This window comes from Neovison vison, chromosome X (assembly GCF_020171115.1).
Source record: "Neovison vison isolate M4711 chromosome X, ASM_NN_V1, whole genome shotgun sequence".
NCBI lineage: Eukaryota > Metazoa > Chordata > Mammalia > Carnivora > Mustelidae > Neogale > Neogale vison.
Window position 1 is genome coordinate 39400601 of NC_058105.1, and position 24311 is coordinate 39424911.

The following is a 24311-nucleotide window of genomic DNA, read 5'->3' on the forward strand; positions in this document are numbered from 1 at the left end:
ACTCCTCCCCTTGGCCTCCTTGGCCTTGTGCTCTAACCAGTGAGGGAGCAAACCAGCGACGCCAGCCCCAGACGAAAGCTCAGGCCACCTCACTGGCCACAGATGTGTCCTGACTCGCCTACCGTGTCCCAGGCCATAGGAAACCATGTCCCAGACCCTGAGGAAACATGATGAATGTAACCCACTCCCTGCCTTCTAGAAGTTACCAGTTCACTGGGGAGGTAGGTGGGTAAAGAGGACATCACGTAAAGGATAGTGACGGTCTTTCTGGATGGACCCAGTGGGGACTGTGGGGGCAAACAGCAAAGGCAGAAAGCGGGTGATGGCCAGGCAGGAAAGCAAGCTTCTGGGGCCCTGTGCTGGCTGCCTCCTCTGCCTCCACCTGATATTTCCATCTCTCCCACTTGTCCCCAGGTTTTTCTGGACCCCGAGGTGCTCCTGGACAAACACCAATTACAGAAGCAGTTCAGGTTCCTCCTGGACCCATGGGTCTACCAGGCACCGATGGCATCCCTGGCCTCATGGGAGACCCTGGGGTTCAAGGACCTGTAGGCCTCCAAGGTAAGGAGAGCACCAGCGACAGGGGACTTCTCGGGGAGGGGAGTTAAGACGGCCTTGGCTGAGAGGCTGAAGCAACTGGCTGGGATCTCCAGCTCAGAGCATTTCCTCCATGCCTTCACAAAGCCCCCGAACTTCTTGTTGGGAAGCGGGGGCCAGCAAGGTCAGCAGACGTACTTGGCTTTAGAAAATGTGTGGGCAGAACATAGCAGCTACTCCAGGCAGGGTAGCGCTTCCCTTTCTACTGCGCTGCTGAGGGAGGAGGAAGTGTGGTGGGAGGTCAAGAGCCATGGACAAAGCCTGAGGCTTCGTGCAGATTGGTGGTCAGGAAACCCAGCTTCCAATCCCAGCTTCCAATCCCAGCTGATGCACCAGCTCCGGTAAGTGAGTAGTCTCTCCGGGTGCAGGTGTTCTCATCTCTGACATGGGACTCTGATAGCTTCTGTGCATTCTGTGCATAGTGAGGAGGATGAGAGGAAGGGAGGAGTAGGTGTGAAGGGGCTCAGAAGGGCTAAGTGCAGAGCAGTGGTCCCAGGACAGAGAAGCCAGGCCAGGAAGCTAAGAACTAGCAGAGGTGGCTCAGCCCAGGACTGCTCTAACTTGATGGTCAGTGCGCCCTCTCGCGGTCAGTTCTGGGCATAACACACAAGTCCTTTTCCGTGGGGCCTGCTTTCAAGGACTTCCCACACTGAGTCCCAGCTGCTGGCCTTCTTTCCTTGCAGGCTCCAAAGGTTTACCTGGCATCCCTGGCAAAGATGGCCTCAACGGACTCCCCGGCCCGCCTGGGGCTCTCGGTGACCCTGGTCTTCCTGGACTGCAAGGCCCTCCAGGATTTGAAGGTGTGGTGATGTCAGCACCAGGGGGCTGAGGGTTTCCATGAGGGTAGGGGGATTTGGAGTGAACCAGAATCTCAAATCTGAGAACCAGGAAATGGGGCAGTAAAGCCTGGCACTGGGTAAAGTCTGGAAAACCAGGACCTGGGTAAAGTCTGGAAAACCAGACTGCATTTCATTCACTCCCATCCACCTCTGAGCCTGGGAAGGATGAGAGCCCCACATTCTGGAAGGCCAAGGACTCCTTCCAAATCCTTCTCTGGGTTCTCTTCTCTGAGAGCTATGACAGTCCTCTAGCCTGGCCCCTGGCCCTGCACTTCCCCTCTTCTACCCTGGGCTTCTGACATGGATGGGAAAGGGGTAGTTCAAGGCATAAGAAAGTGTGAGATGAAGAATGGCTGCTACTTACTTCCCATTTGGTAACAGGGGTGGCAAATCAGTTGTCTTGTGCGGAGAACAGCTCTGAGACTCAGTGGAAAAAGGGGTACAATTAACTAGCCACGTCTTCCATGGGCAGGAGAACTGGTCGCATTTTTGCCCCGCTAGTCCCCATTCTGCTTTTGCTGCCTCTGATTCAGCAGGGGCCCGGTTATGTCCTGGGAGAGCCTGCAAGCTCCAAGGAGTCGCCCCCTCAGCCCCCTCCTGCCCTCACAGAGGACGGGAGGCCTGGCGGCTGTGGGAGGGGAGCTGGATAAGCACACTTTTGCAAACAGGGACTGTGCGGCTGGATACGCCTGAGCTGGCATTCCAGCTCCACGGGTTGGGAGACTTGTGAGCCTGTTCCATTGTCTACAGATCGGGGTAATCGGGTTTTTGTGAGGATCCAGTGAGCCCAGCTGGGTGCTCAGCCTGAGGTCAGTGGCTGCCTTTATGAGCGGCTCACCCTACCCCTCTTTCCTGCTGTCTCCCTCTCAGGTGCTCCAGGGAAGAAGGGTCCCTTCGGGAGGGCTGGAGTGCCTGGGCAGAGCGTGAGAGTGGGGTACACCTTGGTGAAGCACAGCCAGTCGGAACAGGTGCCCCTGTGCCCTGTTGGGATGAGCCAGCTGTGGGTAGGTTACAGCTTGCTGTTCGTGGAGGGACAGGAGAAAGCCCACAACCAGGACCTGGGTAAGTACCGGCTCTGACCCCAGCCTTGGTCATCCCCCCCTCCACCATCACCACAGGGATCAAGAGCTCTCCTCTTCTGTCCTCTCAGCCTGGGGCGGGCCCACCATCGGGTAGCAGGATTCCAACAGTAGCTGCCGCGTCAGGCATATCTGGGTTTAAATCCTGGCGCTCCCACTTACTGGCTGGGAAACCTAGATGAGTTCTGCCACCTCTGAACTGCCACTTCCTCCTTAAATGGAAACAAAGCTAAAGCTAGTACCTATCTCAGAGGCTGCTATAAGGATTACATGAATCACCCAATGGAAAACGCTTAGGACAATGTTCGGCATGTTAAGCAGGAGTAATAATAATAATATGACCTGTGGGGCAACAGCAATTACCCGGGAATTAATTGTATTGTCTACAGGTGTGCCGACTCTGAACCACAGACTCACTCTATTCAATGCGGATTTGACACAGCAGATTAATTAGGGAGTCGTTCCATGGCTTAGACAAAGATTCCTTTCATTCTCGAACTTCCCTGGTGTGTTGAGAATAGGATTTGACCAACAGACGGCAGCGAATGCATGATGTTCCAGGCCTGGAAGGAGGCCCGTCCCTGCTCTGGGACAAGTAGCTGGATGCCACCCAGGCCAGTCCAGCCCTGGTGGCACTGGGCACGGTCCCAGCCCCGCCTCTCGGCCCCACCTTACCTGCCTCTGCCCACCTGCTCTCCTTCCAGGCTTTGCTGGCTCCTGCCTGCCCCGCTTCAGCACCATGCCCTTCATCTACTGCAACATAAACGAAGTGTGCCACTACGCCGGGCGTAATGACAAATCCTACTGGCTCTCCACCACCGCCCCCATTCCCATGATGCCCGTGGGCCAGGCCCAGATCCCCCAGTACATCAGCCGCTGCTCTGTGTGCGAGGCACCCTCACAGGCCATCGCTGTGCACAGCCAGGATGTCACCATCCCGCGGTGCCCCCTGGGCTGGCGCAGCCTCTGGATCGGGTACTCCTTCCTCATGGTGAGGCCCTGCCTTGCCCCCTTCCCCACTGTAGAGGCAGAGGACAGCGGCGGGGGTACAGTGGGGGGGGGGACCCTGGGAGGGTCCCTCAGGCAGGTTCGCAGGCTCAAGCGACATGATGTAGGAAGCACAGAATTTGAAATGAAGGAAATGTTTGGCCTGACCTTGGCCGAGTTCTGCATGAATGATGGGTGATTCTGAGAGTGAGTAGAAGGGAGCGGTTTGCATCTAGCAGTCCAGGGTGAGAATATCTATGAATCACGGGCAAAGGCCCTGACGTCTCCACGCCTGCTTCAGGTACATCACAAGCAAGGGAGAGAGGTGACAGCCGATCCTGGTGGACAGCCGATCCTAGAGAGGCTGCCCCCCACCCTCAAGGCCGGGACACACTCTCATGGCCCAGGCTGGGCATGGCCGCTCGTCCTCTTCTGCCCACAGTCCCAGACCCCTCCGGCTGCCGCCATGTCCTCCTGAAAGGCTCAGATGAGGGTGTACTCTGTTTCTACATCCTTACTGAGGTTTTTGCTGCTTGCCCACTATGGTGGGAGAGCTGTATGTCTTGGTAAGAAAGAGCTGAGAACATCTGCAAGCCCAAGGAGGCATCAACTCCCTCACACGCCATTCTGTGTGAATATCCGGGGTCGGGGGTCGGACATTAAATAAGCAAAAGGCAGGTTTCGGGCCAGAATCGCTCCCAGGGAACACCAGGGTGGCCCCTGCTGAAGTAGTCTGCCTCACCAGAGCTTCCTTGCTAGATCGCCAGGGGTAAGATGACGAGAAAGTGTCTGAAGAATTACCAAAGCCGTAGGCCTCCTCGCATTAGTGTGCCCACCTGGGATGAGGTACTTCCTTGTTTTGCTCTGTGTGAATTGGGCAGTTTATCCCCATGTGATACGGAGTCACCTCCCCTCTCCTTCTGTCCCATCCACCACCCAGACCAGGAAATAAGTCAAAAAGGCCCCTGAGTTTCCACAAGGAATAGTACAAAAGTTGTACAAAATCACCTGCGTTTTGCTCCAGGGGGCACTCTTAAGTCCTTACTCAGAATCTCTTTACTCTTACTTTTCACAGAATTCTAGTGTTCTAGAATATCCATATTTTCCTGAAAACCTGTAAGGGTGGGAATTTGGACTGCCTAGTATGGCCTCCTGGGACCATAAGACATGCCTGCTAAGAAGGAGAAAAGAGGGAGAAAATGATTCAAAGCTGGCCTAAGAACTCTGGGGACACAACTGTCCAACGCAAAAAGCAACATTCCCAACAACAAGCCTGAGTCCTGTGCCAAGTGTAAAATACACAGTGTCTGCCCAATTAGTAAGGCAGGGTAGTGTGTCCTTTGTTCTAGAACATGTTCCATCTGAGGTTCAAAATGAGGAAAGATTTGACGCTTCATATATCAGGAAAATCCCTTCTAAGGAGACTAACCCTCCCGGAGCTGTGTAAAGCCAGCCATCCCTGAGCGTCCAACTTGGGCGTTTGTCCCATTGGCCATTTGCTGACCCTGGGGGGATGAAGCCTCTTCCTCACCCCCTGTGGTCCAGCTAATACCCCAGCTGACATGAAGGGAGAGGGGGTGGGGAGTGCAGCCACACGGACTGCTATCTGTGGGTACAGTGACTGGCGACTATGGGCTAATGGATGGTACTGATGTTGGATGCTGAAGGGGCCCTGAAGCGGGGGCCAGGACGCTAGGCCACATACAAGGCCCACTTGTGCTCAGCAAGCAACAAGGCTCTGTGTTGTCCTAAAGGGTGTGGTACAGGTGGAAAACGTAAGAAGTTCTAAGGAAGCTAACTGCAGAGCCGGCACTATTCAGGCTGGGGGAGGGGCCCCAGGTTTAGCCACTTGGTGGAGTACCACGCGCTCTTCTTGGGGTTCACCACCAAGGGCTTGGAGTAGACAAGGGTTTGGAGAAGACCTGCATTCTAAAACCTACTGAATCTGCCTTCATTCAGCTTTTCTCAGACTTACTTGCCCACGGGGATTGGCAAGGAGCCGCCGAACACACTTTGGAACTCAGTGGGATGCTGGGAGTTTGGTGCGGGAGGACACTGGCCAAGAGGTCCCCGCTGCCCAAGCGCAGTGGGTTAGGAGGTCACTTGGAGAGCTTGGAGGGAATGCTCCTGGCCCTGAGGAGCTACAAGCTCAAGTGGTCCTAGGAGATTTGAGGCTGTAGGCTAGATGCTAGGGCTGAGCCAGGGGCCAGAGCTGCGTAAGGGCCCAGGGCTGAAGCGCTGACCCCATCTGTTGCAGCACACCGCGGCGGGCGCCGAGGGCGGCGGCCAGTCCCTGGTCTCCCCGGGCTCCTGCCTGGAGGATTTCCGAGCCACTCCTTTCATCGAGTGCAGCGGGGCCCGGGGCACGTGCCACTACTTTGCCAACAAGTACAGTTTCTGGCTGACGACGGTGGAAGAGAGGCAGCAGTTTAGGGAGGAACCGGTATCCGAAACACTCAAGGCCGGGCAGCTCCACACCCGCGTCAGCCGCTGCCAGGTGTGTATGAAAAGCCTGTAGAGGGGCAGCTGCCGCACCCCTGCCGCCCGCCCCTCCCCCACACAACGGTCACCTCACAGCTGAAGAAGGAAGGACCCCTGCTCTGTTGCCTCTCCGTTAAGTCGTACATCGGAGTCTCCTGAGGGCTGGACTACTGGACACTGGTCACCCTGACCATCAGGCCCAATGGGTGAGCCCACCCTACTGGGGCCTGCTGTCCCATTTCAAACTGGTGCTGTTGTTGGACGTGGATGTTTGCAGGCTTATTCACGGCTACCTCAGAAAGACCTGCTGGGCGACTGCTTTCTTAGACTCCTAGCTTTCCTCATTGTCTTGATCAGAAAGCCCTTCACCATAGCTGAGAAGTCACTTCTTTCTGTCCAGAGGTCACCACATTACTTGCCTTAAACCAGAAGCTGGTGTTTCCACATTCAGCCAGAAAATTCTCTGGCTAAGCATTCACAGGGTAGCTTGAGCCTGCATGGGGCAAGCTCTTACTCATCCAGGGGACCCACTATGTCTAGGCAGGCGGTGGACCTGGAAAGGGGTGCCCACCAGCAGCCGGGGGTGCTCTTTGGTTCCTTCAAGGGTGAGCCAAGCTGGGTCCCGGAGTGCTTCAGGAGTGGGTTTGTTAACTTCAGATGATCCCCAATGAATTACTTCCTCCTTGCCAGCGCCCTCCCAGCCAGAGACGGAGAACTTGGCCTAGTCCAGAGTAGAGCAGGGGAGGCACCAAGTGCAGCCAGGCCCAGAAAGGGAAATGAGAACCACACCCCTTTCTCCCAGGCCGGGATGGGGATGGGGGTGGGGGGGGTTGGGGGCAGAGAGGTGGATGGGTAAGAAGGTGTGAATTTTGCTTTAGACTCCAGGAACAAAAAATGACAAAGCCCTTGTCCCAGTTTCTCAGAGGTCCCCGTTTATTCCAAATGCCATCCAGATGTGTGCAATGGGGCAAATCGAAGCCATGGTGTTTTGGGTCCTTAGCGTTCTGAGGCTGTTGTTAGAGACTTTCCATTAAAATGTCCATCCAATTGCTCTTTCACGGGTAGCCTGTTAAACTATTTTAATACATTGTTAAGTCTCATAGAAATCTAGCACACTCCTCTCCTTAGCAGTTGGCAGACCTAAAACAAGCTGGAGTGGACTGTAAAGTGTATTGCATTCTCTGCAGGGGGATGTGTTTTAACCACTTCCTCTGATTATCAGTTTTCCGGAATACCTAGCTATGTTAACATGAGGCAATCCCTTCTGGGTGATTCTGTTTCCTTAAATATTATGTAAACCATGCCAACACAGAGAAAGCAAAATCAGTATAATCTGAATTACTGCTACCTTCACCTCCTAAGTAATAAGCATGCTGTCAGCTTTGTGAATTGCAAATAAAAGGAATCACACATCAACATTTGGCTCTTTGGACATTTTCTGATGAATACTTTTCTAAAGTCTCGCTATAATTCGTGAGTTCCCCTTAGAGCCTTGATAATGCCAGCTGAGCTTTACAACATAATACTGAGGTGGAAAAAATACAATTCACGTCCAAGGGCAGAAAGCAACAAATCCACAACTTCTCTGAAAATACACCTACAACTGCTTTTAGCCCCATCCATGCTAGAGTTCAAGAAATGGGTTTCCAGGGACGCCTGGGTTGCTCAGTGGGTTAAGCCGCTGCCTTCGGCTCGGGTCATGATCTCAGGGTCCTGGGATCGAGTCCCGCATTGGGCTCTCTGCTCAGCAGGGAGCCTGCTTCCTCCTCTCTCTCTGCCTGCCTCTCCATCTACTTGGTGATTTCTCTCTGTCAAATAAATACATTAAAAAATCTTAAAAAAAAAAAAAAGAAATGGGTTTCCATACTGCTGGGGCCTCAGGATCCTTTACAGAGAAATCGAAAGTAGAGAAATGTTGGGGGCACCTGGGTGGCACAGTCAGGTAAGCATCCAACTCTTGGTTTTGGCTCAAGTCGTGATCTCAGGGTCATGAGGCCAAGCCCCACATCAAGCTTCTCGCTCAGTGAAGAGTCTGCTTGAGACTCTCCCTCTCCCTCTGCCCCTCTAACCCACCAACCAACCTCACATGCACATGCTCGCTATCTCAAAAATAAATAAATAAAACCTCTTTTAAAAAAGTAGAGACATGTTGAGGTTGTTAAAATCAAATCTGAGACATATATGCATATATTTGTATATGCATAAAATATATCTTCTGGACTGATAAGAAAGCCATGATGCTGGGAGCATTCAGAGAAGGGAACCGATCCATGGGAGGGAGAGACATTTTCACTGTATATCATTTTGTACCTTTTGATTTTTGAACTACTGGAATATATTACTTACTGGGGAAAAAATGAAATTCAAAGAAACAAGTGTTCTAATATTCCTACATATACAGAAAACAAAACAAAACAAAACAAACTTTAGTTTGGTGCTGGCTTTCAAGGCTAGTGTTTGCTGGCCTTCCTTGGGCCTTGGTAGAGAAGGGGGTAGAATGCACCCAAGTTACGAGGGAAGGAGAGAAACATGGGCTTGAGGTACAGCCACACAAAAGAGGGTTTAGCAAAGCCAATTTGATCAAAATGTGCTTGAAGATTTGCTATGTTGCTCATCCTGAAATGGTTCAGAATTGCATTTGCCGCACGGATTAAATGTCACCACGTGAATAATTTTTTCTCATTATAGCTGTCAACCAAAATGGAGTCGAAGTCAAAGGCCAATTTGGATTTCCCCCGAATCAACAATTTTAAGTCAGTGATTGGCAAACTATAGCCTGCACACCAAATCTGCAGCTTACCACCTGCTTTTGTAAATAAAGTTTTATTGGCTTCCAGCCAGGCTCATTTGTGTGCACACCGGCAATGGCTGCTTTTGCTCTTTTGCACTTTGACCATGGGGCTGAGTGGCTGTGACAGAAACCATATGGCCTGCAAAACCAGAAGTGTTTACTATTTGGCCCTTGGCAGGAAAAGTTTGTGCACGGCTGATTTAAAGTGATCACGACTTGGGGCACCTGGGTGGCTCAGTCGGTTAGGCCTTTGGCTCGGGTCATGATCCCGGGGTCCCAGGATGGAGCCCCGAGTCTAGCTTCCAGCTCAGTGGGGAGTCTGCTTCTCCCTCTCCCTCTGCCTTTCCCTGCCGCTCATGCTCTCTCTCTCTCTCTTAAATAAATAAAATCTATTTAAAAATGAGTTTTTAAATAAATAAACAAGTAAAGCGATCATGGCTTGATTGAAGGGCAGGGTGACATGTGACAAAAACATCAGTAAGGATGGCAACACCCATCATCAGACAGCAAGTTGCCCTCAGCTAGGAAAGAAATCAACCAGGGCGCATTTGATGTGATTTCTCAGGCAAATTTTTGATCTGAATTATAATCATTTAAAATACATATTCAAATAACTTAAAAAGACCTTTTTCTCCCTGATGCAATCACTTTATTATTAGAGCAAGAGAACAGATTGCTTCTTAGTATTTAGCCCAAAAGAGGTCACTCCTGAAGGGGTGAAGAAGCACAGGGAAACCATCTCTTCTCTGCTGGTGCTTGAAGCAAGGTGGGAGTTTCTGTCTGTCTTCCAGACATCCATCTCCTCGTTTCAGTAGCTGAAGACTCGCTGTGGCCAGGTAAGACAAGCCGGGAAGCAAGGGATAACTCCTAACCTTTCTGTTCCTATGTTCCATGATTGTTCTAGTTCGTTCTGGGGGAGGGTTATTATCGTTTGTTTTCTGAGAAACGGTAATTGGCTCAGTCATGATTGCTTTCAAGTTTGTATGCTGTTGGCATATCAGGCACTTGCTGACTAGAAAAGTTTCATGTAATGGGTTTGTGCTCTTCTTGTGCCGGGTGGAAGACAGACCGCCAAGTCGCGTTTCCGCTATCCTAGACGCTCAGGATCTCGAAATCTTCCTCCAGGTCAAACTCCTCTAGTTGTTCAGTAGAGTCAATGAATTCTGTTAGAGAATGGAAATGAGAAAGAAGGAAGTTTGACACTCTGGTTGAAATGGTCAGTACAGTTACTCAATAGTTAACGCTATTCATTTTTTAATCGTTTTGCTAGAGAAACGGGGAGGAGAATCGCAGGTGGGACCGCGGGCAAGTACTAGAGATTCTTTAGAAAGAAGCACATTGAGGGCGCCTGGGTGGCTCAGTTGGTTAAGCCATTGCCTTCAGCTCAGGTCATGATCCCAGAGTCCTGGAATGGAGTCCCATATCAGGCTTCCCCTGCTCTGCAGGGAGCCTGCTTCTCCCTCTCCCTCTGCCTCTCCCCATGTTTGTGCACTCACTTTCTCTCTCTGTCAAATAAATAAATAAAATCTTTAAAAAAAACTTATAAAAATTTTAAAAAAGAAAGAGCCACATTGAGATACTACCTTACATCAGTCAGAATGGCAAAAATTGACAAGGCAAGAAACAACAAATGTTGGAGAGGCTGTGGAGAAAGGGGAACCCTCTTACACTGTTGGTTGGAATGCAAGCTGGTGCAGCCACTCTGGAAAAGAGTGTGGAGGTCGCTCAAAAAGTTAAAAATAGTACTATCCTATGACCCAGCCATTGCACAACTGGGTATTTATCCCAAAGGTACAGATGTAATGAAAAGAAGGGGCACCTGCACCCCAGTGTTCATAGCAGCAATGGCCACAATAGCCAAACTGTGGAAAGAATCAAGATGCCCTTCAACAGACGAATGGATAAAGAAGACATGGTCCATAAATACAATGGAATATTACTCAGTCATCAGAAAGGATGAATACCCACCATTTGCATTATCATGGACAGGACTGGAAGAGATTATGCTGAGTGAAATAAATCAAGCAGAGAAAGTCAATTATCAAATGATTTCACTTATTTGTGGAGCATAAGGAATAGCATGGAGGACAAAGAAGAAGAAAGGGGAAAATGAAGAGGGGGCATATCAGAGGGGGAGATGAACCAAGAAAGACTATGGACTCCAGGAAACCAACTGTGGGTTTTGGAGGGAAGAGGGAGGTGAGCCCAGTGATGGGTATTAAGGAGGGCATGGATTGCATGGAGCACAGGGTGTTAGACACAAACAATGGGTCATGGGACACTACATCAGAAACTAATGATGCACTGTATGGTGACTAACATAATTTAAAAAAAAAAAGAAGCAAAATAGTTAAGTTCATTACACAGTCTTATTCCCAGGGATGAGGACAAGGCTCTGGGGTCTTTGAGGTACTTTTCAAATCACCCCTGGCCCCTGATTTGTTTTTTTGGGCCAGACCATGAATATACATTCTCGTCATTTTGATTTCACATGGCCCTTTTGCATCAAGCTCATTTTCTTCAACTCTTAGGCTTTGAAATTGGTACAGATCAGTTCACTGGAAGATTAAAATCATCGAGGACACACTCCCTGCTCAGCCCAGCTGAAGAGACACTGTACATTCTATGGAAAGCATGAGCCACAGTTGATTCAGTCTCATGAAACAACAGCCACCCAAGAACCCTGGAACAATGGCTTACCTGCCCCAGTGGTTGTCACTTCTGGCTTAGCTGGAGGAACAAAGGGAGGCCAGTGTGATGGATGTTTCTGAACTAATTCAAACATCCTTAAATTTTCCTTTAGGATTTCCTGAGGACACAGAGAAACAGCTGTAAACATTTCAGACTGACTACACATTTCAGGCTGGTTGTCCATCTGTGATCCCAAACCCTGTGAGAGTGGCCTGGTTGTTGAAAGGCGAGAACAAAGCCCAGTGCACCCATCTTCTCCTTACCCCATCCGAGGAGCCAGCCCCCTTCAGTGCTAGCGCTGGTAGCCCAGGAAGGAAGGACACTGGAGGGAGGAGCTGATGGAAAGCCAGACGCCCTGGCCTAATTCAGTTCAGCGACGAGCTGTTCCTGATGTGTTGGCTCCAAAGAACTTTGTGTTCATTTCGTGAAACCTGGCCCCAATGGATCCGGGGACAGTGTATTGGTGGGGTTTTGATTTTAGTCCAACACATGTGGTGTATGTCCTAATTGATATGGCACAGTCTTACCAGAGAACTTTCATTCAACCTTTACAGGGGGTGTGTCTAGAGTTGCACTGCCTTCTAACAGGTTAAGAATTACCTTTAGAAAATAATTTTCCATTGCGTCCCAGCCAGTGTTTCACTAGGGTGGCAGAGTCAGCTAGGGACATTAACGTCAATTATCTGTTGGCTTGTGAAGAAAAAAAATCTGCCCTCCTCACACTTGCAGGAGGCTCTGGGCTCCCATCTCCTGGCCTCTATTTTCTTTCTTTCTTCTTCTTCTTTCTTTTTTTTTTTTTTTTTTTTTGGCAGGTAGGAGAATTACATGTCTCCTGCCATTCCATCTGGGGCACTTTTCAACTATTCCCTGTGATCGTCCTTCTTTAATAAGCATTTATCAATGTCTCCTACGTACTTGGCATGTGTTAGAAGTGAGGATGAACAGGGCAGATACAAAGACTGGTGAGCCAGCAAAAACGGTGACTACCCTTTTACACAAAATACTGAGAAGAGAGCATATCTGGCTTTGCTGTCTACACAGATTCCTGCAAACTGTGTTTCGTTTAGCAGCAGCGTGCCGACCTTTAATAGAAATGAGACAGCTAAGAGAAAGACACACTCCCTAAACTAGATCATGGACTTTATGGAACTGTTAACAGACCACGAAACAAACAGAAAAGCAGTTTGGTTCCTACAATCATCTCGGCGCTATGAAGGGCACGAGGAAGAATTTAGGCGGAACTCTGTGAAATTAGCATTAAGTGAAAATGGTGGAATATTCGTTGAATATTTCATGTGACTTGTAGGCATAATCAGATGAGACATTATGTAGCTAAAAATATCACCCACTTGACATACTAAGCATATTTCAAACAAAGGTTTTGCTCTGGTTCCCCCCAGAATTATGCATAATTCCCCACATCTTAGTTTTTCTCTTGCAGTATAATCCCATCAGGCTAGATTCATGTCACTATGTGGAGCAGTCTTGAAAGGGGATCCTATTGAATAACTTCTGCTTTTAAGACTAAGAAAAACATACATCGTTACCTTCTGTACAAGGCTACACCAGCTATCAAAGTCCTTTTCTTCTTTGCAGAAAAATCCCTTGGGGGGAAAAGCAAGAGAACAGAACTTAGAACTGGTCAGCGGCACAGAGTCAGGCCCTCTGTACTACAAGATGGCGCCCATGGCCTGGAGCTAGGATGGGGGCTGCTCTCTTTAGTGCATCTTCTGGCAATAATGGAGCACATTGGCTGCATTGCTCCCTCTCCTGGGCCATTACTTTACCTGGACACACACATTTACACGTTCATTCCACCTCTCCCTCTATCCTACTCGCTCTTCCCCACCCCCGTCCCTCTCCCCTCCTACTGTGAGATATAGTAACTTGAAGGCCAATCTCCAAAGCATGGGGTTAATTCCATTACCCTCGGTGCGTAAATAGATACATCCATAAAGAACAGTTGATTAAACCAACCACAAAAAGTCAAATAGTACTTGTAGCTGGAGGTAGTACATGGTAAGATGGCTTTGACCTGAAGGAAGTGATCTGTTAGAATAAAGAGAACCATCCACCTCCTTCCCCATCCTCAGAGCCACCCTACAGTAGTGAAAGAATGGTCCAAAACAAGAGGAGGGCTCTTGTCCACTCTCGATCTCTGGTGCTCTGACAATTAGGTTAAACTGGAAGAGAGGACTCGGCCAGGCCTCAGAACCAACAGTAACTTTACAGGCAGCTGTCCCTTTAGTGTGTGAAGACAGTCGTCATACCTCCAGGGGGGAAAACCCTGAGTGCCCAGGGAAGTGAGCACTATCTACCCGGAAGGTCTTGCCCTCTGATCCCTCTCTAACTATGTCCCACCTTATTCCCTGAGCCTGGGTAGCAATAATTAGGGGGCAAGAAGTAAAAGGGTAAAGACTGTAACTGCTAATAACAACTAGCATTTAGAGAATGCTTACAAGGTGCCCAGCCCTGAGCTGAATGCCTTATGCCTCCCACAACCCTGAAGGAAGTACTGTTCTGCTCATTTTAGGGGTGAGAAGGCTGAGGCTCAAAAAAGTTCAAGGGCTCCTCCTAAGTCCATGGCTAGGAGGTGGCAGGGCCAGGATTCCAACTCTAGCAGTTTGCCTTCAGGGTCCATCCCTTCCCTACTATACTATGGTATACCTCTGGGGGGTGGGGCATGGTGAGGGAACATACTCTCTCGCCTTCCTACCCAGCAACGCTAGAGAACTCCCCAGAAACCAATCTGTAACAGGGTGGCGTCGTATCTCTTGGCCCACCCAACCTTCAGATACCCACCAGCGCTACGGAAGGATCCAAGTTCAAGATGTTCATTCGCTGCGGGGACTGTAGGCAATGGAAAGTCTGGTCGTCAACTGTTCCATTCTCTTCGGTGTCAACAAAAGTCTGGGTTGTGTGAGGGTCCAAGAAAATGAGCTCATCACCTGTTGGGAATGAGACTTGCTTAATCTAGAAAGATCCGCTGCCCCTATCCCACTGCTGTCCCTCAGGGGGAGGAGGCGCTCTGGTTTTCTTAACCCCTCCCTTTGGTGACAATGGGAATGAGATGACAGAAAGCCTGAACTCAGGTGATCATGCTTGAAGGAAGCCAAATCCAATCACTCAACCAGAGGACTCGCCCTAGCAGTTACATCTCCTCAAAGCCCAAGACCAAAAATGGAGAGGGACGGGTTTGAGCAGATGAGCGAATGAGAGACCAGAGATGATGTGGCAGGCTCTGTGAGCAGCAGTTAGCAAAGAGGTGGGAAGTACAACCACCAGGGCGGGAGCCCAGGTACCATTAGGGAGCTTCCTGCCTCTTTCCACATTGGGAAGCATCTTGCTGGCTCCATGCCATTGGTTCTCAGACTTGTGGGCAGAGAGCACATCTGGTAAGAAAGAAAAGGCCTTGGCCTTCCCAGAGAAATGGAAATGCTGACTCTGTTAATGATGGGCTCTGACTTCTGGTCTCACTTAGCTAGCAAGTTAAGCGATTCCTAGTGGAAAGCTTTGATTCCACCACAGACACACCTCACCAAGGAAATTCACTTTGAGATGATCTGCCTGCACAAAGGAGAGAAGAGCCATGCTTTGTCAAGGTGGAAAAAGCCCAACCCAATAACGACCTGGGAGGAGTCTAAGATAGTAACACCTCTACTTTGATATTCAAAGGGCTGAGAGGCCCTCCAGGGCTCATCAGTGTCCTGCTGACTTGGCCAGAGTGGTAGCCCATCCTCACTGGCCAGCCTTCAGGACCATCTGGGCCTCTGTGTTGTAGACGGGGTTGGGCAACCAAAGAGAGATCTACCCAAGGCAGGAGAATGGGGTAGGAAGAGATGCCCCCCAAGACCCTCCCTGGAGTGGCATCCAGAATGGCGTTGGGCCACATCTAAGAGTTTCTGTCGGCAGACAACGTGTTTCTGATGCCTGATGAATAGCTTAACTTGTCTCTACCGTGGACATATATCTCCCCGCTAGACTACTGGTGGGTAGATCAGTTATAACTCAAAAGCTTCAAGTCACAAAGAAAAGCAATAACCAGGATGTTCAGAAGGAAGCCTACCTATGACCACAGAAAAGTAAGAAGGAAAGGAAGCTGTGCACAAGAAAATGGAAATCCAAAGCGGGATTAGGAGCAAGCATTCTGCCAGTGTTTCAAGTTAAGGTGCTGGGAATAATTGGATAAATAAGAGCATCCTCTCTGATTCTGGCCCTTTCCAGGTGTGTGTCTGCATGTGTGTGTGTGTGTGTGTGTGTGTGTGGTGTGTGTGTGCATGTGTGTGTGCGTGCGTATGGAGCTTTTCAGGTGCCGCTGTTTCTGAGAATGCTTAAAAGAGATACAGTAGAATCCCCCAAAAGTTCTAGAAGTGATGTGGGGACCAAACCCAGGTCTCTAATTAGGCCTGAGAACAAGAGGCCATCTGGTCAGCCATCTGCAGACAAGCGGCTCATGCTATGGATCCTTGGTGGCAACCTTCCCCGAAGTGCAGGGGGCAAACATCTCCTGTCTAAGCAGGCAAAACTGGACAGACAGACTCTCATCCTGGACATAGGGTCACACATTGAGAGCTTTCCCCAGCTTCCCACTGGAAAAGAGGGCCCTCAGGAAGCAAGGTAGCATGGCAGGCAGAGATGGCCTCGTTGGAACTGAATGCTGGTTTGGCTACTTTCTAGCTGGGTGACTTTGAGGCAACCCCTCCAACTCTTAGTTTCACTATACTAAGCTTTACCTCACAGGAGTATCTAACTATCTGTATCTATATCTGTATATTGGACTATCTTCTATACCTCTTTGTGTATGTATGTTCTCTATCTATCTGTCTGGGGGTGGGACTTTGCAGGGTCCCTGACACAAGATAGCTTTTCAGCAAATGGCAGTTCTCATCTGTTCCCTCCCTTCAGACATTTGACCATTCTGGAATCCCCAACCTAAAACAGTCAGGGGGTAAGTTAGACAAGGGGATTCGGGAGGACTTTGGGGCCTCCAATAAAGGTGAAGCAAAGGATTTATGAAAGGCAATGAGCAAATGGGAACTGTGCACACCTCTGTCTGGGTTGCTGAGGATTGCCCACACTCCTTTAATGAGTAGTCAACCTCCACAAAAGTCACCTTGACCCAGAAGTCTCACGAAACAGGAGGGCTATGCCAGCTTGGCAAACTCTCTCTGGGTAACTTGGGGTAAGGGAAGTTCAGGCCCCCCAGGAATCCCATTCATTGTTCCTTGAAGTCCCTCCAAAATTATTTTCCAATCGGTTTCTGCCTTGTCCTCGAGCAAAGAAAAAGGCAAAATTTATTTTTGCAACCTTTTCTTTGACAGGAACCCAAAAGTTTAGAAGTGGAAGGCATGTATAGGACTCCAAAGACTGTATTTTGTACTGAGAAAAAACAAATGTCTCCCTGATTTGCAAAGCTGTAGTTCTCAGGCTTGACCAATAGATGGCAGCAATAGTGAGCGCTCAGGCCACTGCAGAAACCCCACCTCAAAGAGAAGAAAGCAGGCAAAGGAAAGGCCAGTGTTGGGGGTCAGGAAGGGTGGGGTCACCTTTCACTGGGTGTGCACTACATCCCCGGCTCTTGGCTGAGTGCTATTCTGTGAGGTGACAACACAGCAAGGCAGGGGTGAGCCCTATGTTCTTTTTTGTTTTTTAAAGTAAACTCTATGCCCAATGTCGGGCTCAAACTCAGGACCCCAAGAGCAAGAGTTGCGTGCTCTACCCTCAGCTGAGCTGGCCAGGGGCCTCAGCCCTATTTTCCATAAGAAACTGAGATGAAAGAGTGGACATTCTTTTCCTGCTGTCACACGGCTGGCATGGGAGATAGCCGACAAGGCTGGGGATGTCAGTTTCCCATGCCACCTCAGCTCTCTGAATCTCTGAGTGGGGCGGAGGGTGGCCAAGCCCACTGTACCCTCTGCTCTGCACATCTCTCATGCCATTCCCTATGCCTGCTCTGGCTCCTCTTGCCTATCCAAGGCTCCCCATTATAACCCAAGCTCATATTCCCCAAGACCCAATTTCAGGCCACACCACTCCCTTCCCTGTGCTCTTCAGCACCAACCAGGTGCCTGGGCCCTTGGTACACAACATGTGGTGTGTACACCAGCAGCATTGGGCCCACCTAGTTAAAAGTGCAGAATCTCTGGGCCCACCCCGGACCTGCTGAACCCGCATTTTAATCACCTCTCAGGGTGATCTGTGTGCACACCAGAGTTTGAGAAGTACTGGGCTAGCTTGCCTGGTGTGCCAAGGGCCTTAAATGACTCAGATCACAGCTCGTATATAGGGTGGCTGGAGTTCCAGAGGCATCAGCTGAGGCAAGGGAATGCTGGGTTGTTTGTTAGGATCCGTGTTAGGAACATTAGTGGTTTTAAGGCTTAGCCCCCATTAGCAGAAAAAGGATAGCTCTGTCTTTGTCTCCTCTCAATTCTTCCTGTTCATGGCTCCAAACAGTGAGGCAGCAGGCCCAGCTGCATGGGCCTGGGAAGTCAGAGGATAGGTCCTAGACCAGGTGCCCAAGGCCCAAGAAGAGGGAGATCCATCATGCCAGGGGAGTGAAACCCTGCCTCCCTGAGCCCCCACAGAAAGGAGAGGGAGATGCTAAAATGATGTCATGCCCTTGGGGTGGTCCCATGGGCAAGCAGCTGTGGAACTATCTTTCTGAGAGGCAAGGCAGTGGAGGGACTGAAGGGGGCACCAAGAAGTGTTATTCTCCACAGATCAGGCCAGAGACAGGATGAGCTGACCAGAGGCCATGGAAGCTCTGGGTGAGATGAGGGTCCCCTAACCAGAATTGCCTGGGCTCCCGTGCAAACTTTCTGCCCACCCCCAACCCAGCCCGTGACGACTTACTTGTGAATCCTCTTTTCTTACCTAAGAATCCTATGAAATAATAGGCGTTATTTGGTTTTCCTCCTAATGCCCCTAAAGACTGTGGCATCTTAAAACACTCCTAGAGGGAAAGAGAATGCAAGATTCTCAACTCACTTGTGGACTGCTGCTCACGGATCTCCGTGCTCACATGGCGGTGTGATGGGCAGGCGGCAATGGGCCCGGGAAAAGGACTGACTTACTTTGAACGCATCAACGTAGACAGGGTTGATTTGGTTTATGCCCAGGCGAAGGGGCACAATGAGCAGCAGGGGTTTCCAGGCTGGGCGGCCCGCAGGGGTGCCCTTACTCTGGTTCGACGCGTTCAGAGTGTCAGGGGGACTCTCCCCCACTGTATCGGCACTCAAGGGAAGGACACAACACATTTTTTCTGGAAAGATAAGACAAGAGAACTGGGTCAAGGGGTATCCAGTCACCGGAGATATGCCCAGGGTGACGCTATGGGCCTCCTCATCTCCTGGCCTGGAGCCCCACCCCCTCTGCCACCAGAGGCCAGCTTGCCTCACCTCCCACGGGAAGCCCAGGCTGCTCCTCCAGCCCTTACTTCCTTCTGGCACCTGAGCGCTCACCTCCTGCCAGATATTAGGGGCTCACTGAGAAAATCTTATTTCTCAACTAGTCCGCAAGGGCCTCTGAGACAGGGGCCGTATCTTTCGGTTTCTCTAACCCCATGGTGGAGAGCATAGGGCTGGGCAAATGGTGGCCTTGGCAGAAGACCTGTCAGTGGTTTAACTGATTATCCTCACTTTGAGTATCCTGCAGGGAAAGGGTCTGGGCCCTTCCAGGGAGAGAGGACCCTCTCGTTGTTTTCTTCCTTTCAGAAAGCTGAAAGGGAAGAGAAGAAAAGGCACAGGGAATGATTAACCAGAGTCCTATGCTCCCCTAAGTTTCCCTACTTTGGTGAAGCAGGCTGGAGGCAGTGTATGTCTGTCTGTCTGTTTCTCTCTCTCTCACACACACATGCACACACTTTCTGAATGTTGAGGAAGGACCTCAACCACCCAACTCCCAGGAAGGAAAAGAAGCTAGGGACTCACTGATATCTTCAATGACTACTGTGTTATCCATGGAAACATAAACAGCCAAGGAATTCCATTCGTCAAATAAAGCAAGTTTTCTGCAAAGCAACACACAATGAAGTCAAAATTGGGGAAGATGGCAACATCATCAGCAGGGAGCAGCACAATCTATGTCCTGTGTCCCTAAAGTCACTGAACACTGAACCACAGAGAAGTTAGGGTTTGAGTCAAGCTCTGGCCCCTGGACTGAGAGCCCTGGAACATTCCATGTCCAGGACCCTTGAGAATGCCACAGAGTCACTGTTTTCAAATCCTGAAAAAAAAAAAAAACCTGCTTTACGTAATGGAAAAATCTACCTCACAAGATGATGTCACTCCTGCTGGGTGAAAGAGAAAAGGTACCAACATTTCTGCCAAGAGATCTTGTTTTTTTCTTCTCAAATAAAAGACAATCTGACTTACTAGGGTATTTTTCCCAAAAAAGGGAAATTGTCATGGAAAAAAAAAGTGTGTGTGTGTGTGTGTGTACATATATACACACATATACACACACATACACACATACACACATATATACATATATACATACACACAAGGGGTTGGGAGCATAGATAATACAGAGAATAAGGCCCAGGAAAATGTTGAAAAAGAGAGAGATCTCTTACATCCCTCCACACATGCAGTGCAAACGCTATTCGAGAAACTTTAGCTTTAGGTGGCCTTGGTGCGGCACCTTGTTGGTCAATAGCTGAAGACAGAGAGCATGGGGAATTGTGTGACTTTGGAAGGGGTTAGAAATAAAACCCCTTTCATAGAGGGATCATCTGGGGTCTGAGTAAAGCAGCATGACCTCATCTCCCTTACATTTCTCTCTCGCCTGTCTGAAAGAAGGCCTGTTTAACCCGGGTACTTCCGGGATTCTTGGGTAAAGCGCAGTCTTACTGGACAAAAGAGAAAAAAAAAATTCTCTTCCTGACCAAGGTAGCTCCTAGGAAGAGGTTAATTACCATTCCACTTTAATTTCATTCCGTTTGAGGTATGACCTTTCCCTGATATAATAATACTCTGTTGTTAATGGTAACAATCACGAAGAATCAGGACCCACTTAAATTTTTTTTAAAAAATATGCTTCCATTTGTCCGTTGTTGAGAACTTCAAAATTTAGATGAAAGAAGCAAATTCTGAGGGACGTCACATAAAAACCCAAGTTATTTCAGGCTGGGCCTGAGACCCGGCATGGCCCTTCTGATTCATCTTTTATGTGTTTTACCCTGGCTTCCTACACTGGTTCCCAAAATACTGTCAGATCTTCGCTCAGCAGAGTCAACCATGCCCCCTGAAGGTACTGTAGATTAAGGTAAGAAAGTGCTCTAGATGGGCTGTACCATTAGCAAGAAGTAAAGCCAAGATACAGATTTCACTTGGGTCCCCGGGAAATCCAGCCTACTTCCCTCATGAGCACATTTCCAGAGCATTCTGTTTCCATGAAGACTGGCTTATAACTGAAACAGTGCCCCCTCGGCACTTTTCATGGAGCAGGTCCCCCCATCTTCCTCCAGAGAACCCAGTAGTTGAAGAAGCAAGCTACACCCAAGGAGTCCAGATGGTTTCAATCTTCTGAGGGCCTAAATCCCGCCCCAGATTCTGGATGCCATCTTCATTCATCCTTCAAGTATGCATTTGAGCACTGTGTGTGCAAGGCAGTTTTATGTGCTAGCCTTACAGTAGTGAACGAGACAAATACAATCTCTGCCCTCACTGACTTTGCATTCGAAGGCAGGCGTCAGGAAGGAGAGGGACAACAGGCAAGGAGGCCTGCAGGTGCAGGGGCTAAAGCCACTCACCCCGTTCACTGCTAAAATGTCAGTCTTAGATTCTCCAGCCATGGGAGGTGAATTCTGCAATTTAACAGAGCCATGGCAAAAGGACCCTGCTGGGGTATGTGGAGTTGGCTAAGAGATAAATGACTGATCCCAAGCCTCCCTCGGGGTTGGTCTCCTCCCATAGGTGGCGAGCTCCCTGAGGCAAGGACCATGTCTAGTTTATTTCCGTATACCCAGCACTTAGCACGTATACCCAGCACTTAGCACGGTGGAGCCACTCAGTAAATACTGAATGAATGAATGAATGAATGAGGTCTTTTATACTCTATAGGGTAGGAGTCCGGGTCTTGCCTAGGTTGGCTCAGGCTTCCGCCACTACTTAGTCTTAGCCCTTGGGCTTCAGAGTGACCTTCAGTCTGACGGTCCCCTAGAAGGTGAGCAGATTCTGCACATGCCCATCTCAAAGAACTGCCTGAGCAAAATGGCCCAGATGCTTGGTGGCTCAGTGGCATGGCAAGAAGATCTAGACTGATAGGAACGTGGAGTAGGCAGAAGAGGGAGGCATAGGAGACAGTACAGTAAGGCGGACACCAGACTCACTTACTTTAACACCTGTGCAACTGTATTTGGTCCAAACCATTCGCCAATTGACTTCCCTTCTCCTACACCCATTTGCGCTGTTTTTAATTGAGGGAGAAAGAAAAGACATCAGCAAAAGTTCTTCCGGCACACAAGTTTCTAATTCCTTGCATAAATAATTAAGCAGATGGACAACTTCGCAGAACCACATATAAGGCAGGGGATGAAAGCAATGGGTACAGACATTGTCTTAAAACCAGCGATGCGACCTCACCCATTTGATGGATAGAGTAGCAACAGTCCTTTCTATCTAAGAAGCACTGGAGGATCCGTTGGTATTCTTTGGGTTGTTCTTTTTGTTTCTCCCAGTTCCAGTCTTTGCAGGAAAAAAAATGAGTTAAAGTCATTTTTATAACTGCTTATTACCTCTCTGCACTCTTGCCATAACTACGAGGTTAGAAGGAAAACGAAGGAGTTGCAGCTAGAAGGCAGGGGCCGTGGAGTAAGAACATTCCTAAGTAACTTCAATTTTGATGACAAAGACATCTGGAGATACTACTTTCAAGGTCTCAGGGGGTGTAAAGTAAAAGCAAAACAAAGAGTTGATCAAGGAATTGACTTAGCCCAAGGGCTGATGCTAGATAAATATTACACAAAAACAAGGTCAGAAAAGGCTTTTCTGATCAGCTACTCCATGAGTAGGAGGTCCTCACAAAACCCGGAAGTGTATCCTTTTATCACCCTGACGCCATACTGTCTCATCTCCACACAGACAACAACGGCCTTCACTGGTATATTTTGGCAGCATTGCCAAAAGAGTTTCGTAGGGGAAGTGCTATTCACACACACAACTGCGCAGGAGAACAGATACAATTCGTGACTAAGGAAGCTCAAAAAAATTGGTATGCAGCCATTTTTACACAACCTTGAAAAAGTCCACGTGGGCTTTTGGCAAAACAAATACCTTTCCTATCAAGTGCTCAAAGCTTCTTTGTGACCAAAACCCAAATAATTACATCTACAGGAATTCCCTCTCTGCCTGAGGCATGGCCCCCCACATGCCCCAGAGTCTATTTATCACAGGACTCTAGACAAGAACAAAAATTCTCCATAATCACTACCGTTGACAGGACGTGCTTCTCCCATTCCCTCTGCTCTAGGAACTCCATCTCATGGGACAGCTCTCTGGGGTTTAGTTGGCTTCCGAGACACTAACTTCTCTCCTGAGGTTTTAGACAGAGTTTAATAACTTTACGACTAAAGTATTCTTGAAGTGGAAGGCCATTATCTCCAGTCTCTGATCTCTTTGCTTCTAATAGTTCTGAAATAAAAGTTTTAAACTTTGTAGGTAGCACCGTCTTCAGAGGGTGAACTCCATTCAACTTCTCTCTCTCTCTCTCTCTCTCTTTTTTCATTTGCTACCGAATTGTCCAAGTCTGGGGAAATCCTGATTAGCTGGCTGCTAAGAACCACTAAATATTGACCAATGACAGCGATAAGTGTGCACTCCGCCTTAATTATGAAGTAAGTGAATAGGAGGCACTCCAAAACACTTCTGTACAAAATTACATTGTTGAATTTATTTCAGCTGCAAGATCAATTTCCAAATTCTCCCTGCCATTTGCTTTTCTGTTAAAACAACTGCTGACTGTGGGGTTTTATGACTTCCTCATCTGCCTCCAACAAAATTCATTCCAGGAGCATCATCTTGCTGTGTTTTATACATGGGAAGTTAAAGAGAGTGGATCTGCTCCAAGCTGGATGCGTACAGTAGAGACATCACTGGCCAAGGAGTCAGGAGACCTGCCTTCTTCTATTCCACAATCCATGCTTTTTCTTGCCTGTTTGACCCTGGTCAAGTCACCTTACTTCTTGAGCCTCAGTTTCTTCATCTGTAAAACTGGAATTATGATACTCCCCAGGGGAAGCAGGTTTAGGTTATTATAAACCCTGAAGAGAAGGCCTCAAAGCCCTAAAACCTCCCTAGACGCCCCCTCCCCTCACGTCCCCTGCCCACTGTCTGCTTTGGTGAAGGTGCACTGGGGGAAGAAGGAATCTCAGGGAGCCACAGCCAATGAGCTCAGCAGGTAAGATCTTGTCCAAGGAGTCCTTTTACTCCCTCATCCCCAGGTCAAAACCAGCTTTCACCCAAGTGCCTTCACAGGCACCCAGTCAAGGTCATCCTCCAGATGCTCACAGGGAAGCATGCACATGGCTTAAGAATGCAAGACTCGAGGGCTTCAGCGAAGATCACTGGAAGGTTCTTAATGAATCGGCCTCCTGAGAAAGCTAATTTAAGGATCCCTTCATCACCAAATGGACATTCTCGGCAAACCCAAATGAAAATAGCTCCAGCTCCCTCATCAGGCACTTCCTTTGGGTCTTCCGTCCCTCACTGGGTGGACATTTTAAAGGAGGTCAAGAAACAGCCCACCCGCCACACCCTTCTTCCTGCTCCCTTTGTTATCTGACCCGTTTAAGGACTCGCTGGAACAATAGTGAACATGGAAACTCTGAATGACACACCTGCCTCC

The 24311-nt window shown here is 49.1% G+C and overlaps 2 protein-coding genes across 5 annotated transcripts in view; one reads left to right on the forward strand and one right to left on the reverse strand.

Moving 5' to 3' along the window:
• Window positions 1–7393, forward strand: part of LOC122897668 (collagen alpha-6(IV) chain-like) — a 277766-nt gene extending 270373 nt beyond the window's left edge. For all 4 annotated transcript variants that reach the window (XM_044236041.1, XM_044236040.1, XM_044236043.1 and 1 more), the window contains 5 exons: window positions 415–561; window positions 1281–1397; window positions 2307–2498; window positions 3220–3506; window positions 5760–7393. In XM_044236041.1, the coding sequence (XP_044091976.1) occupies window positions 415–561; window positions 1281–1397; window positions 2307–2498; window positions 3220–3506; window positions 5760–6020 (1004 nt within the window). In that variant the 3' untranslated portion in view covers window positions 6021–7393. The remainder of the gene's footprint in view (window positions 1–414; window positions 562–1280; window positions 1398–2306; window positions 2499–3219; window positions 3507–5759) is intronic.
• A 2007-nt stretch (window positions 7394–9400) lies between these two features.
• Window positions 9401–24311, reverse strand: part of ATG4A (autophagy related 4A cysteine peptidase) — a 51032-nt gene continuing 36121 nt past the window's right edge. The window contains exons 5-13 of the mRNA XM_044234576.1: window positions 22052–22153; window positions 21803–21875; window positions 19394–19473; window positions 18539–18726; window positions 18339–18417; window positions 14268–14413; window positions 13013–13069; window positions 11475–11583; window positions 9401–9937 (exon numbers count right to left, since the gene is read on the reverse strand). Coding sequence (XP_044090511.1) covers window positions 9867–9937; window positions 11475–11583; window positions 13013–13069; window positions 14268–14413; window positions 18339–18417; window positions 18539–18726; window positions 19394–19473; window positions 21803–21875; window positions 22052–22153 — 905 coding nt within the window. The 3' untranslated portion in view covers window positions 9401–9866. The remainder of the gene's footprint in view (window positions 9938–11474; window positions 11584–13012; window positions 13070–14267; window positions 14414–18338; window positions 18418–18538; window positions 18727–19393; window positions 19474–21802; window positions 21876–22051; window positions 22154–24311) is intronic.